A 12,332-nucleotide genomic window follows, 5' to 3' on the forward strand; every position below is an offset into this window, starting at 1 on the left:
TGTATTAAACTGAAAGTTATATTAAGAAAATAAGCATTAGTGGACTGTTTACTTAATTTATGAAAATTCTGAATAAAGACAATGCTAAACTTGCACAAGTCACAAGTCATTACCAAATTATAATAATATCAATTATTCTTAAATATGAAGTCTGAAAATATACATAACAATCAGGTTTCCAAACAGTATGATTATATGACCAGTTGACTTGCTATACTGGATTATTATATGACCATCAGGCTTGCCAACTACAGAAACAACCCCCTACAATGCTGTTTAAAACCAACAAAGTAGGTTTTTAAGCTTCTTTTTTGCGGTCAAACCAAGTCGTTTCTGCACTGCTTTGGTGTGGAGAGCTTTGGTTAAAATCTGCTGTTGGTTTCTTCTGCTCAATTTTTGTTGTTAAACTTACTAATAAGCTAAATTTATGAATTAAAACAATGAATACATCCACCATGAGACCCCCCAAAAATACAGGATTTTCTAAAACCTAAATAACAAAACATGATATTGTATTTCACAGTAAAAGTTTTAAAAAAAAATCAGCAGGTCTGATAGTCCACTGGATGGGGCTACATCATTTGTTTGCATAGAGAGCTGATAATGGATACAACTACTCTGAATGCATGTAAAGTCAGCTCTAAATGCTTAAAGCGACTGACTTGTAACCAAACCAGCCAGAACAAACATTTACGCAAGGTCTGGCAATTACCTCAGTCTTCATTTGCAGCTGCGATAAACACAAACATTCAACAGCAACGTGTTGTTTCAAGATATTATCAGCCACAAAATAGGATACAAAACACATTTGTGATGCTGCTGATAAGACCACAAATCCACTGCATGACCAACTAACCACCGCTTTCTGGTCTCCACTGAGCACAGCTCTGCATAGATCAATGCATAAAGGCTCCACTGATCCTGTTAAACTTGTCAGGAAAGTTTATTGGCCTTGTAAGAACAGAGGAAGAAAAAAACCCGAATGACGAGGAGGAGGAGTAGGAGGTAGGGAGAGAGGAAGTCAAATGACGGCGGAGTTGAATCAGGTCACAGTGAGCGGCGACCCAGTTCTTCTGAACCAAAACAGAGAGAACATAAATCACACAGAGCCACGTTTCGTCTGTCTTCGGAGGAGCCCAGCAAACCAAAGCAGAGCTCGTCTTGCTTGGCGATTACACGTTCTGCATGCCGTTTATTAAAACTATCCGCTCTTGAGAACTTGGACGCGTTCTCCACTCGTGTTGATCACTAGTTGCTCCCTTTCTGTCATTTAGTGAATCATTTAGGCGAGATATTTTAAGCAGAACAAGTTGGAGCTGCAGAAGATTAATAACTTCCACTCAGCCAGCAAAAGAAGCCAAAAAATGTCAATTTGCTTGAAATAAACGATTCTTTAAAAGACTTATAAGTAGACTTTATCTAGTTGTGTTGTTCTTCAATCAAAAGGCAACAGTGAAGGTGTACGGACCCTACAGAGTTGTCTCTTTTCCTCTAGTACAATGCCTGATTCTGTTCGGATCAAACAAAGCCACGTTGTTCCTGCATGAAACCAGAAGAAGATGGTCTGATATCTGTAGATAACAGTTTTTGACTGTGTCAGGCTAAAAACTTTGCTTGCACCTGCAAAAACACCAAGATATAAAAGATGGCAGTGATGAAAAGCTGTAACTTTTTACACCTGAAGCTCCTTTTCCCCCTTTTTCAGCTCAGTTTAGTTTATTTATAGCTCCAATTCCCATCATATCATCTCAAGGCACTTCACACAAAATGTTATTTCAATCCATTATTCAAATTAGTTTGAGAAGTTTTCTATCTAAGGAAACTCAGCAGATTCACTGAGTCATTGACTTCCAGCATTTATTCCTCCCGCATGAGAATGTAGAGACGGTAAACAATCATATGCATTGTGTTGCTGACTTTACACCAACAGAGCATGCATGAGGCGACAGTGGAGAGGAAAACTCTCCTTTAGCAGTAAGAAACATCCATCAGATCCTGTTACAAGAAACTGACTTGTGCCTGGGAAGGACAACGTTAGCAGTCCCCCAATCGTAAGAGAAAACATAAAAATAAAACATATTTATTGTGTCTTAGTAAAACGGCTCTTTCTTTAGACAAGCCAGATAGTATTACTCTCACAAGGTTTTTGCTCATTAGTTTCCCATCATTTGTACTTGACCATGACTGAAGATAAAAAGAACCAAAGCATAAGTGTTGGCGTAAAAAAAACTAAAAAGAAACTCACCAATTAAACCAAAAAGTCATGTCGGTACAAAGGGAACAAGTCCTCTAAATGCCTGATAGATCCTTGACAATCATCTCGCTGTTGCTAAAATATGCGATGTTTGTTTGTGTTTGGCACAGAAATACATCTTTGCGACAGACGGGGAGCCAGAAAGAGACCAAAGAGGCCTTTTAAAACTTGGCTCTTTGTGAACTGTAGTCAGCTCTGTTGATCTATTCAGATAGGAGTGTTTTCATGACTGAATTATTCATAATTGAGGTAGATAAAAAGAATAGGAACAAATCCTCAGAAAAATGCAAATTACAGAAAGGCTGGAGCATTACTGACGAGGACCACTTTAAAAGATCACAAGAAAGTCTCACTGTTTAAATATTAGGACAATACGACACCGTTTCTTCAGGAATCACAGCACTGACCTTTTTTTAAACAAAAAATATTCCTAAGCATGCATAAGCAACATCTTTCAGATCAAATTAGTTTGAAGAACCTCACAGATATTACGCACAACTACATGGTAAGTTTACGATTTAAAGCTCAACGAGAACAAGATGTCAAAAAATATCTTGTGGGAATTTAACTCTTTCCATTCAGGTTCAATACATCTCCACAAGTACGTCACATTAAAAAGCCTGTTGTCCAGGTTTTCCCTTCCTTCCTGACTGCTCAGTCATCTTATCGCTGTTATTCAACAGCCTGGTGACAATCCAAAAAGCACACTGAGTCTCCAAACAATAGGCTGAAAGCACAAAATAGAAGGAAAAAAAAGTTTTTTTGGTTTATTTACGAATGTGTCATCATTTTCACTTCATAAAACCAAACAACGTATCGCAATTAATCACCTCAAACTGACTCAAGACAGCTCATTAAGAAGTGACAGAGAAAAACAATCTCCTCCCAGAAGATAAGCAGAAAAGGAAGAACGACTCGTCAGCGCGACCAAAGATTCATCAGCAGCCGGAACCGACGGGTCCGACGACGGACGCAGAGAAAATTGATGAGGATTCAAAGCTCCAACTTTGCTCAATTTAATGAAAAACTCCAACTTCTGTGAGGCTTTCAAATGTTTGCACTTATCCTCTAAAATGGTGCAAAAGACAATAAAATGGAAAAAGACTGAATATTTCATGCATTCAGGGATAATCTGGGGAAAACATCATTGTCACCTCGGATTAGTAAATAATGAGATTCTCACAAAAAGTGAAAATATCTTGTTTTTATTGCACCACAGTGTTAGATGTGAACCATGATCGAGTGGATTTCATTAACACAACTATAAGCCTCCAGTTTATAGTTTTAAGATAAATGTCACCTTAAAGGGCAAAAAATATAATCTTTTATCAAAGCAGATAAAAGACACCCAAATTAAACAGCCACATAAATCTACAGTTTGTAAACTTAAACTCCAGCTGAGGATTTCGTCATTACTACTTTTGTCTATTGTGGTTCGGACGAAGCTCAAGTTTGGCATTTCAACAGCGATGTCGCTCTTCATCATCAACTTGTGGCTGTACATAAAACACCAATGAATTTACCTAAAAAGTATTTTCAAAGATCAGAGAAAAAACGTACTTTAACTACTGAACTCTGAACCAAGACCCTAATAGTCTAATATAAAATTAAAGCATTACCAGGTGTCATCTGATCTCATGGAGGAAAGGACCAGCTGCCAAAACTCTGAACAAAGCAGGAAATGCCATTCACACCAGGGTAGAGGGAATCTGCTCTCTAATAACAACGTGGCTTCACTTCGGTACTCTTATCTCACTTCCTAAAGAACACATCCTAATTCGTTCTGTTCTCATCTTCTCATATGTCAGACTTTCTCAGCATGAGAGGAAGACAAAAATGAAAAGAAGACGGGGAAGAGGTAAACGGAGAGACATTTATGAAGGTAATCAGTTAAATTTATAGTCTCATAGTTTGTAATAGAAAAATACAGACGTGTCCTACAAGCTGAACAACGCAGAGCAAAATCAAGTGAACAAAAACAAAAATGTGTACTCTTCCACCATCTGAGAAGCTCTATGTGAAAAATACTAAAAGCAAAAACTAAGTAGGTCCAATGATGTTTAATGCCTGCATTAGCAACATTAATTTGAATTTGAAGTTTCGCTTTGTGACTAATTAGACAAATTATGGTTGAATGTCAACCCCTCGTCATTACAGCCCAGATTTTCAGATTGATTTTGAGATTTCTGGACCTCATGGAGTACTTTCTGGAAAATTCACTTCCTGGAAGAGAAGCAGCGACGTTAAATAAATTTATAAACGATCCCTCACTGTAGAGTAATGGGCTTCAAACTGTTCAGAAATGTTCTTTTAACATTTCAAAATAGACAGACGGTAGAAGTTACTTCTCTGAGATCAGACCTGATGTCTTTACAGCCTGGCAGGGTGTCAACACACACACACACACACACACACGCAGGCACGCATCTAGGGCTCTGTTTTAGAGAGGTGGTCACATTGCTCATTTTTAATTAATCATTTGCATTTTATCAACAGAGTCTGACTGCTACTGTCCTTGGCAGATCTGATAAAAGTAGCGAGAATGTTCTCAGTTTTTCACACACACACTTTCTATTTTTGCGTAACACAAACTGTTGTCGTTTTGAACACATTTGTTTAATATAAGTAGAATATGCAGACATATGAAACTTTAAACCCTAGAATTAAAATGAGTGCATTTTTTTCTTCATGCCTGTATATCATTGTGTCCTTTTCTTAAACTACATTTTTTAAACTCTTATTGCAGAGTTTGAACAGGAAATCCAAAAATTTATTTTTTTTATGTGTGAGAATGGGTGGATGTTTTTGTTTTAAAATGTTCATAGTGGAACAGAAAGTTAATCCAGAAAGTCCACATAAATACAGCTGCCTGAGATCCAGACTGAAAAACTAGACCTCAGATAAAAACATCCAAAGATTCGGGATGATTGCATAGATTTTTCTGCCTTAGCAACAATGTTGGTGGAGTAAAGAATGTAAAGTCTGCATAAAAATGAGATTAAGTCTGTTTTAACCAGCTCATTTCATAGCCTGCTGAATTACTGTAGTGTCTCTATTGCAGCGGCGCCGGATTCATTTTTGAGGTGGGGCGGCCATGATCTCCGCTCACCTGAAGGACAAGTTGTCGGGTCTACCATACGCTGCAATCTGGCTACTGATTGCTGGCTATTAAATGAGCGGTCATAAAGATTTGGTGGAAAATAATCAGAAAAAAATGGTTAGAAGTCGTCAGTCCGGTTGTCACACTTTACACAGAACATTAGAGGACGGAATAGAGTTTATTCCATTTTAAAACTGGAGTCTGGAAAATTTTTTACAGTTGGACAAATGCCTGCAGCCGACCTCATGAACAGCTGAATACAGGGATTGGTGGTATTAAAACAGCATGTTGTATGGCATTGTTTTGTCATCATTACATCATATGCTTAATGATTAAAGATCAATGCGTCAAGCTCGGTCCAAAACAATAAATATGTGCTGTGTCTACAAATACGTCCAGTTTCTTTGTAAAGCAGCAACTTTTCAGGCATGTGGTGCAAATATTCATAGACATACGTGATCAAAACAGATACACACTTAAGTAATTCCTCAACCAGGGGCGCCTGCAGGATCTTATCGGAGGGCAGCACAACACTATCACTGCACCTGACCCAAAAGAGCACAACCACATCTCCAACGCGCATCATGTGCATGTCGCGAAAAACTAGCACAAACCTAAACCACACAAATACAGACCACACGTGCATAATGTGCATGGCCCACTAAAACAGAGGACCTATTTTTTAAATTATGCTAAATAACATGAGGCATAATTGATTGGAGGAGATTCCCATGTTCAGGTGGTGTGTCAGACATCCAGAGGAGGTGAAGCAACAATGTCTGATTCATTTCTAGTCTTTCGGCAAGCACTTCAACTAGATTTGACCGTTTAACCCACAGGCTTATGGTGCGTTCAGATCAGAGCGTCAGGCGCGTCTGGTTTACATGCAAAGTCCATTTGGAGGCGCGTCCAGAACCGTTGTGGCTCGTTTCGAGCATCTAGCGAGGCGTGATTTGAACCGTTTGGAGCGTTTTGAGCCTTTGAAGCGTCCAGCCCGTCCAACACTCCACATAGACATAGACTTAAACCAGACGCAAAGGGCGCATGCCGAACTTGAAGCTTCCGACGCTTTTTGAGGCTCGTCATTAGCGGGTTAAACAGTTGCCCAACCTGGTGACCCGTCAGCTCTTCAGTTCACCAAACCACAAAACAAAAAGCTCATAGGCAGGCGACCGGCCAGAACCGCACACGGTAAAAAGCTCAGGCGGGATCCAAACGACCGCTCTCAGAACTACAGGGGGATTCAAACTCTGCTCATTCATTTTTAGCTTACAGAAAAAGCACGAGGCCGCCAAATAAACAAAAGTAAACTGACCAATTTAGCATTTGGGCTTTGGCGTTCCCAACCCCCCATCTGTGTGCTACATACATCTTGTATGTAGCACACAAATGTGAGCTATGAGGTTTTCACACAAAATATTTTTTCTCCACAATTTTAAAGAGGGTTAGATAATTTTAAAAAAATCCAAAAATGAATGTGACGTTACGGCGCAGCACCGCTATGCTCTGGGTCTGAAGCCAAAAGGCAGAGCAGATTATGTTTCCTGTTCCGGGAAAGAGATTTCTGCATGGGGCAGATAACCAGCCGAACTGATGACAATATTTTTGCATTAAAAACAAAATGAAAAACATCGCGATTAAACTTTAATGTGCTTGTTATTTAACAAACAAAAATGAATTTCAACAGCCCAGAGAGACCTGAAAACCCATCAGTAGCCATCGACACTTATGGCTACCGACAGCTGATTGGCTGCTTTTGGATCAAAAAATAAATAAAAAGCTATTTGTTTAAGTATTTTTTGACCTGAGCAAAAATGATCTGCTCTGGGCAAAGTGTGGGTCATCACTTGAATGGACTAACAGACTAAGTCTTCCTACATTTAATCCATATTTTCAGTCATTTGCAGATGATGGGGACATTGTATTGAAGAAAGAAGAAAGTCGGGAAAACATGGATTGATAAAATCTAAATCCTCATCCCAGTTTTCAGCAATAGCATCTATATTTTCATGATATCATGTAGCTTTATTAAAATTTAGTTAGTTCTCCTGCACAGTCAACATGTAAGCAGGCATGTTCAATTTGCAATATAAACCTATTGCTCATGTGATTATTGTGAAATTTGTCTCCATGTAGAATCTTTAACATCTTAAACTTCCAATGTAATCATGTGAATAGGACAGCTTTTAAATGAGTACACCTTGGAAGAAATATCAGAAAAAGGAACTGGAAAACTGATGACTCTTTATACACCAGATTTTTTGTTTTCAGCGGTTTTTAGCCTTTCTAAAATAAAACATCTGAATGTGCTTTGCTTCAGTCACCCACCTCCTTGACCTCCAGCAGCTGCCCTGGATACTGACTCCTGGACCGCCGAGCTGCAGCTGGGGACTTGTGGTGGGTGATGGTGACGATGTTGCTGGGCGCGGCCGAGTGGCCCTGGTGCCTCTGGGAGCTCGGGGATGAAGATGGAGTCAGGTGTGGGAGGAGGGAGAAGCTACGTGTCCGACCAGATGATGAGGTGCCCTGGGGGAGGAGGAAGAGGAGGAAGAGGAGGCAGGAGATGACACAGGAAGGGAGAGTGTGAGTCATGCAGGAATTTATGAGCACCAGGAAGTTTTGAATAACTTTAAAGTTTGCTTCAGGTCCAGTTTGTCCTGGAAGTCTGAAGTTTTTCAATGTACAGCAAAAAAATAAAATAAAACATGGAAAAGCATCTCTACTCATATTTCTACTTTTACAAACTTTTCACTTAGAAATTAATATTTTAGGGATTAAAAATACAAACTTTTTTTTCAAATAAGTAAAAAGTACAGCCAAAAAGCTCATTCATGTGATATAAATATTTTGATTTGATAACAAGCATCTTAATTCCCTTTGACATGGCAGAAGGAAAACACGGATGATGGGATGTTTTAATGGGGTTTTCCATATAATCAATCAGACTGAAGCCTGGGGAAAAGCACAACTTTTCATTAAATGAATCAATAGCAATGATCTCTACATGTAAACTAAATGTGCAGTTTTAATGATACAAGTGTTTTACACAATGAACAAATCATTTAATCTCTTGTGATCTTATGCAGACACTCAGTCTGCATCAGCGCAGATTTATTTATGCTTGGAGTGGCTTCAACTGATTGCAGCCCGACCTACTTTCTGAATAATTTGGTCACTGATTTTTGGAAGCTTTCTGATACATATAAAACATTGAATTTTCAGAGCAAGATTGTCAAGTGGTACGCCCAAGCATGGCAAAAACCATGTCTCAGCATAACATGCAAAAAAAAAAAATCTTATTTAATCTCTTTATGCACGGAATAATCCAACACTGTTTATTCCTTACAGGTTTAAATAAATAACCCGACTCAATCCAAACAGAGTATTAATAAAAAAGAAAAGAAATATAAAGGTGACCTATGATGCTTCCTTGAACTGGTTTGGATAAGTCTACACAAAACATGTTAAACATTTTTTTTTTTTTGCACTAACTCATTCTTAGTTGAGATTTTAGTCTGGTCTGTTGTGCCATTTTGAGCTCCTTTCAGCTGCTTTAGAGCCTCTTGTCACTTTAAATTAAAATAAACTGATGCTGGCCACGTATCGCAATGTTTACACTTCCACATCAAAAAGGCTGCAAACAGATGCATGATTGTATAACTATACTTCTTTGAAAAGCATAAGTAGAGCCTCCTGCACAACCAACAAGAATGTAGCAAGTGGTTTATGAATGGTAAATCAACAACACTGTAAGGCGCGTACTACACAAGACCACCTGACCAAATGTGCTGGAGCTCCGCTTGGGTTGCTAGGTGATGAGCGAAGCTCTGCTGGTGTTGCTAGGTAACAGGCTGGGCATTGCAGGAGCTGCTAGTTGAGAGTCAGAGCCTGCTGATTTGTGACATTACATTCAGGAGGATTTTAAAACAGATCATTTTCCAAACACCAAAATCACAATAACTTGTTTTTAGAAGCAGCAGAAACCAAAATGGAAGTACAAAAATGTACAAAATACATTAAGGCACAAATAATAAGGACAATTTGTAAAAAAAAAAAAAAAAACTTTTCTGGGTGAGGAAGCCAGCAAACTCTGCTGCAGGTTATTGTGTCCTCATCATGCTCAAAGTGTCAGATGACAGTCGATGGGAGAACTTCCCTTTAAACAGGAAGAGACGAGGAAAACCACCCACCAGAACAGCAAAACTGAGTTTGTGCCACCTACTCTTTGTTTCAACATAAAAATCCAGTATTTATCGTCCTTACTGATCTGGTTTTTGTAATTATTTACAACTAGGCTCTATGCAAACGCATAGTCGGCCTTTTTTTGGTCTCTCTCTACAGTGAAGTCACATCACATTCTTCATGCTGACGCCTCGGCCTCTTCCCCCCTTGAATTCTCAGTTGGCTGACCTCTGTGCTCACACAGGCAGCAAAAGTCAGATCGCTATCTTGTCTGCTCTTTCTTTACTGTCCATTAGTTTAAAGCAGCACACCGAGAACAAGGCACCATAGATTTATCCCTCAAAGGAGCACAGGGGGTCTGGTCACTGCAGCGGTGAAAAACACCACAGATCAAATTAACAACTCCCCCTCAGAGCACCCTGACCGGGAGGGAAAACAACAAGCCTTTGTTTTGAAGAGGAGCTGCTTGCTCTTAAGAAAAATAAGAACACATGGTCAGAACAAACAGTGGTCTCCATATTTATAGGTAACAATGAGTAAGGAAACATTTACAATAGCGTCAGTTTTTATTGCAGCCGGACAGGAATGACTTTTATCGTATAAAGATTGAAAAGAGCTGCAAAACTTACAAGCCCGTAAGAAAAAAGTCAACTTGTTTACATACCATGTTGACAGAAGTATTCGCTCACCCGTCAGAATCATTAAATTCAGATGTTTGGATCACTCCCATCACCATATGTGTATAAAATCCAGGCACGTCTCGACAAAAACTTATTCAAACATGGGTTGCCAAGTACTTCAGTTAAATCCAGTGTGGAACCATGATAAGATAGGTCAGCTGAGCTGTGCGATAAGTCTGATTCAAAATGTCCACCTTTTAGTGGCTTAAAGCATGCCAGGTAGCTGAGTGGGTGCAGAACACGCCAGCTTTCAACAGCTGCAGCATTCCAAAATTGGGCAACCTTCAAATTAGCAGAGGAACAGGGCATAGGGAGCTTTATTTAATAGTTTCTAAGTAAAGCAGCTGCATCCAAACCTCTCATCACCGAGGGGAAGGCAAAGAGTCGGAAACCCACCACTGCTGGACTCTGGAGCAGTGGATTCATGCTCTCTGGAGGGATAAATCATCCTTCGCTTTCTGGCAAATAAACAGAGAAGTCTAGGTTACGCAGTTGCTAGGGGAACCACAGTTGCCTGACTGCTTTCTGTCAGTTTTAAGTTTGGTCCAGAGGGGGAAAACCGTCAGCACCAAAGAGTGGGTCTTGTTTTCAAGGGTTGGATTAGGTCTCTTGTTTCCAAAGAAAGGAACCCTTAATCCAGTGGGGGGAAGGGGGGTTTCATGCTCCTAACTTTGAAAAAACAATTTGAGAATGCTCTCTTCCTGTTCCAACATGGCTGCACATCGATGCAGGAAGGAAGGTCCATAACGGCATGGAGGAGTGAGTTTGGTTTGGAAGAACTTCTTCCTGTCCAACATCAGTGTCCGATCTCAAACACACACTTCTGGAAATATGTTTGAAAAATCTAAAAACTATAAATATTATGTAAACAAAGAATTTATTTAAGATTATTGTTTACTTTTGAAGTCAGTCAGAGTTTCAAGGAACTTTTGATGCATGATTTTCTATTTACGATGTGACAAAGACCCGTTTCTTTTAGCTGCTTTTCAAAATAGAAGAAAATATTTAAGCAAGCCAACTGAGAGAACAAAAACTGCACCAAAGTAGCAATTGGCTCCGATTTCCTTAATTTTGTGATATTGGTGATCAGCCGATAAGAAACCAGTTTTATCCGCCACTGCAACAGTCTGAAAATCAACCACCATCACATCTTCCTCCAACATGAGAGACAAAAAAAAAACATTGGCTAAAATCAGATTGAGCAGGTCAGGCTTTTTAGGGATCAGTGATCACTGTCACCACAAAGGTCCATGGAACAGCCATCAAACATCATCAACATACCAATCGATTATTTGGAAGTCATGCCAGGAAAAACCTTTTATCCGGTTATAGCAAACAAAAACTTGGAGTAAGCAAAACACTGCTGGGACCTTAAGTGGAGCTGTGTTTTCTTGGCAGAATAACGATTAAAAACGTGTCCTAATGAACAGAGATGGTTCACCAGGGATAAAAAAAAAGAAAGAAAATGAACCTTCCCAAATCTCCAGACCTAAAACTTTTAGGAAGCCTCCTCAGTGAGCTAAAGTGAACATAAGACCCAAACTTATAACAGACAAGAGAAAAGCGAAGTATGAACAGCAGGAGTACCAATTATTTCCGTTTCCCCAGATAACATTTTCATTTTAGGCTCATGCTCCTGCTGCTAAAAGATTTACTTTCAAGCTTTTTAAACATCAATTCCAGGGTCATATCCCTGTTTTAGTTTCTCCACATGACAAAAAAATAAACTATTTTATAATTGTGGGTACGCATTTCTTTGGATTAGAGGCATTCACACTTGATAGGATGAAGGAAATCCTCTAAGAATCGTGACAGACGAGCTGAAAGAGGAGATAAGAGCTTTCAACATGTGCAAACAGAGAGACGCGTTGAAGTTGTTCCCTCCAAGTATGTAAATATGGGAGAGTAGATCATGGAAAAGGAAAGAAGGAACTGAACTCGATGTAACCTCAGACATAAACTCATTAAATGTAGGAACAACTGCAGCTCTTCTTACAGTCCAGATGCTGACAGACTGAAATTAAGAACATGGCAATAATGACCCTCTGCAACTTTGGCTTCCTGATTATTCTCCATCATTTTCAGCTCCCAGTAAGTAAAGTATAAGTTTTAATCA

The 12,332-nt window shown here is 39.3% G+C and overlaps 1 protein-coding gene across 2 annotated transcripts in view; it reads right to left on the reverse strand.

Moving 5' to 3' along the window:
* The window catches only part of osbpl10a (oxysterol binding protein-like 10a), an 89,089-nt gene that overhangs the window by 44,678 nt on the left and 32,079 nt on the right, over positions 1–12,332 (reverse strand). For both annotated transcript variants that reach the window (XM_088010362.1, XM_088010361.1), the window contains exon 5: positions 7,683–7,880. In XM_088010362.1, coding sequence (XP_087866488.1) covers positions 7,683–7,880 — 198 coding nt within the window. The remainder of the gene's footprint in view (positions 1–7,682; positions 7,881–12,332) is intronic.

This window comes from Poecilia mexicana, unplaced genomic scaffold (genome assembly GCF_051168715.1).
Source record: "Poecilia mexicana isolate PSO_F unplaced genomic scaffold, ASM5116871v1 scaffold_11, whole genome shotgun sequence".
NCBI classification, from domain to species: Eukaryota; Metazoa; Chordata; class Actinopteri; order Cyprinodontiformes; family Poeciliidae; genus Poecilia; species Poecilia mexicana.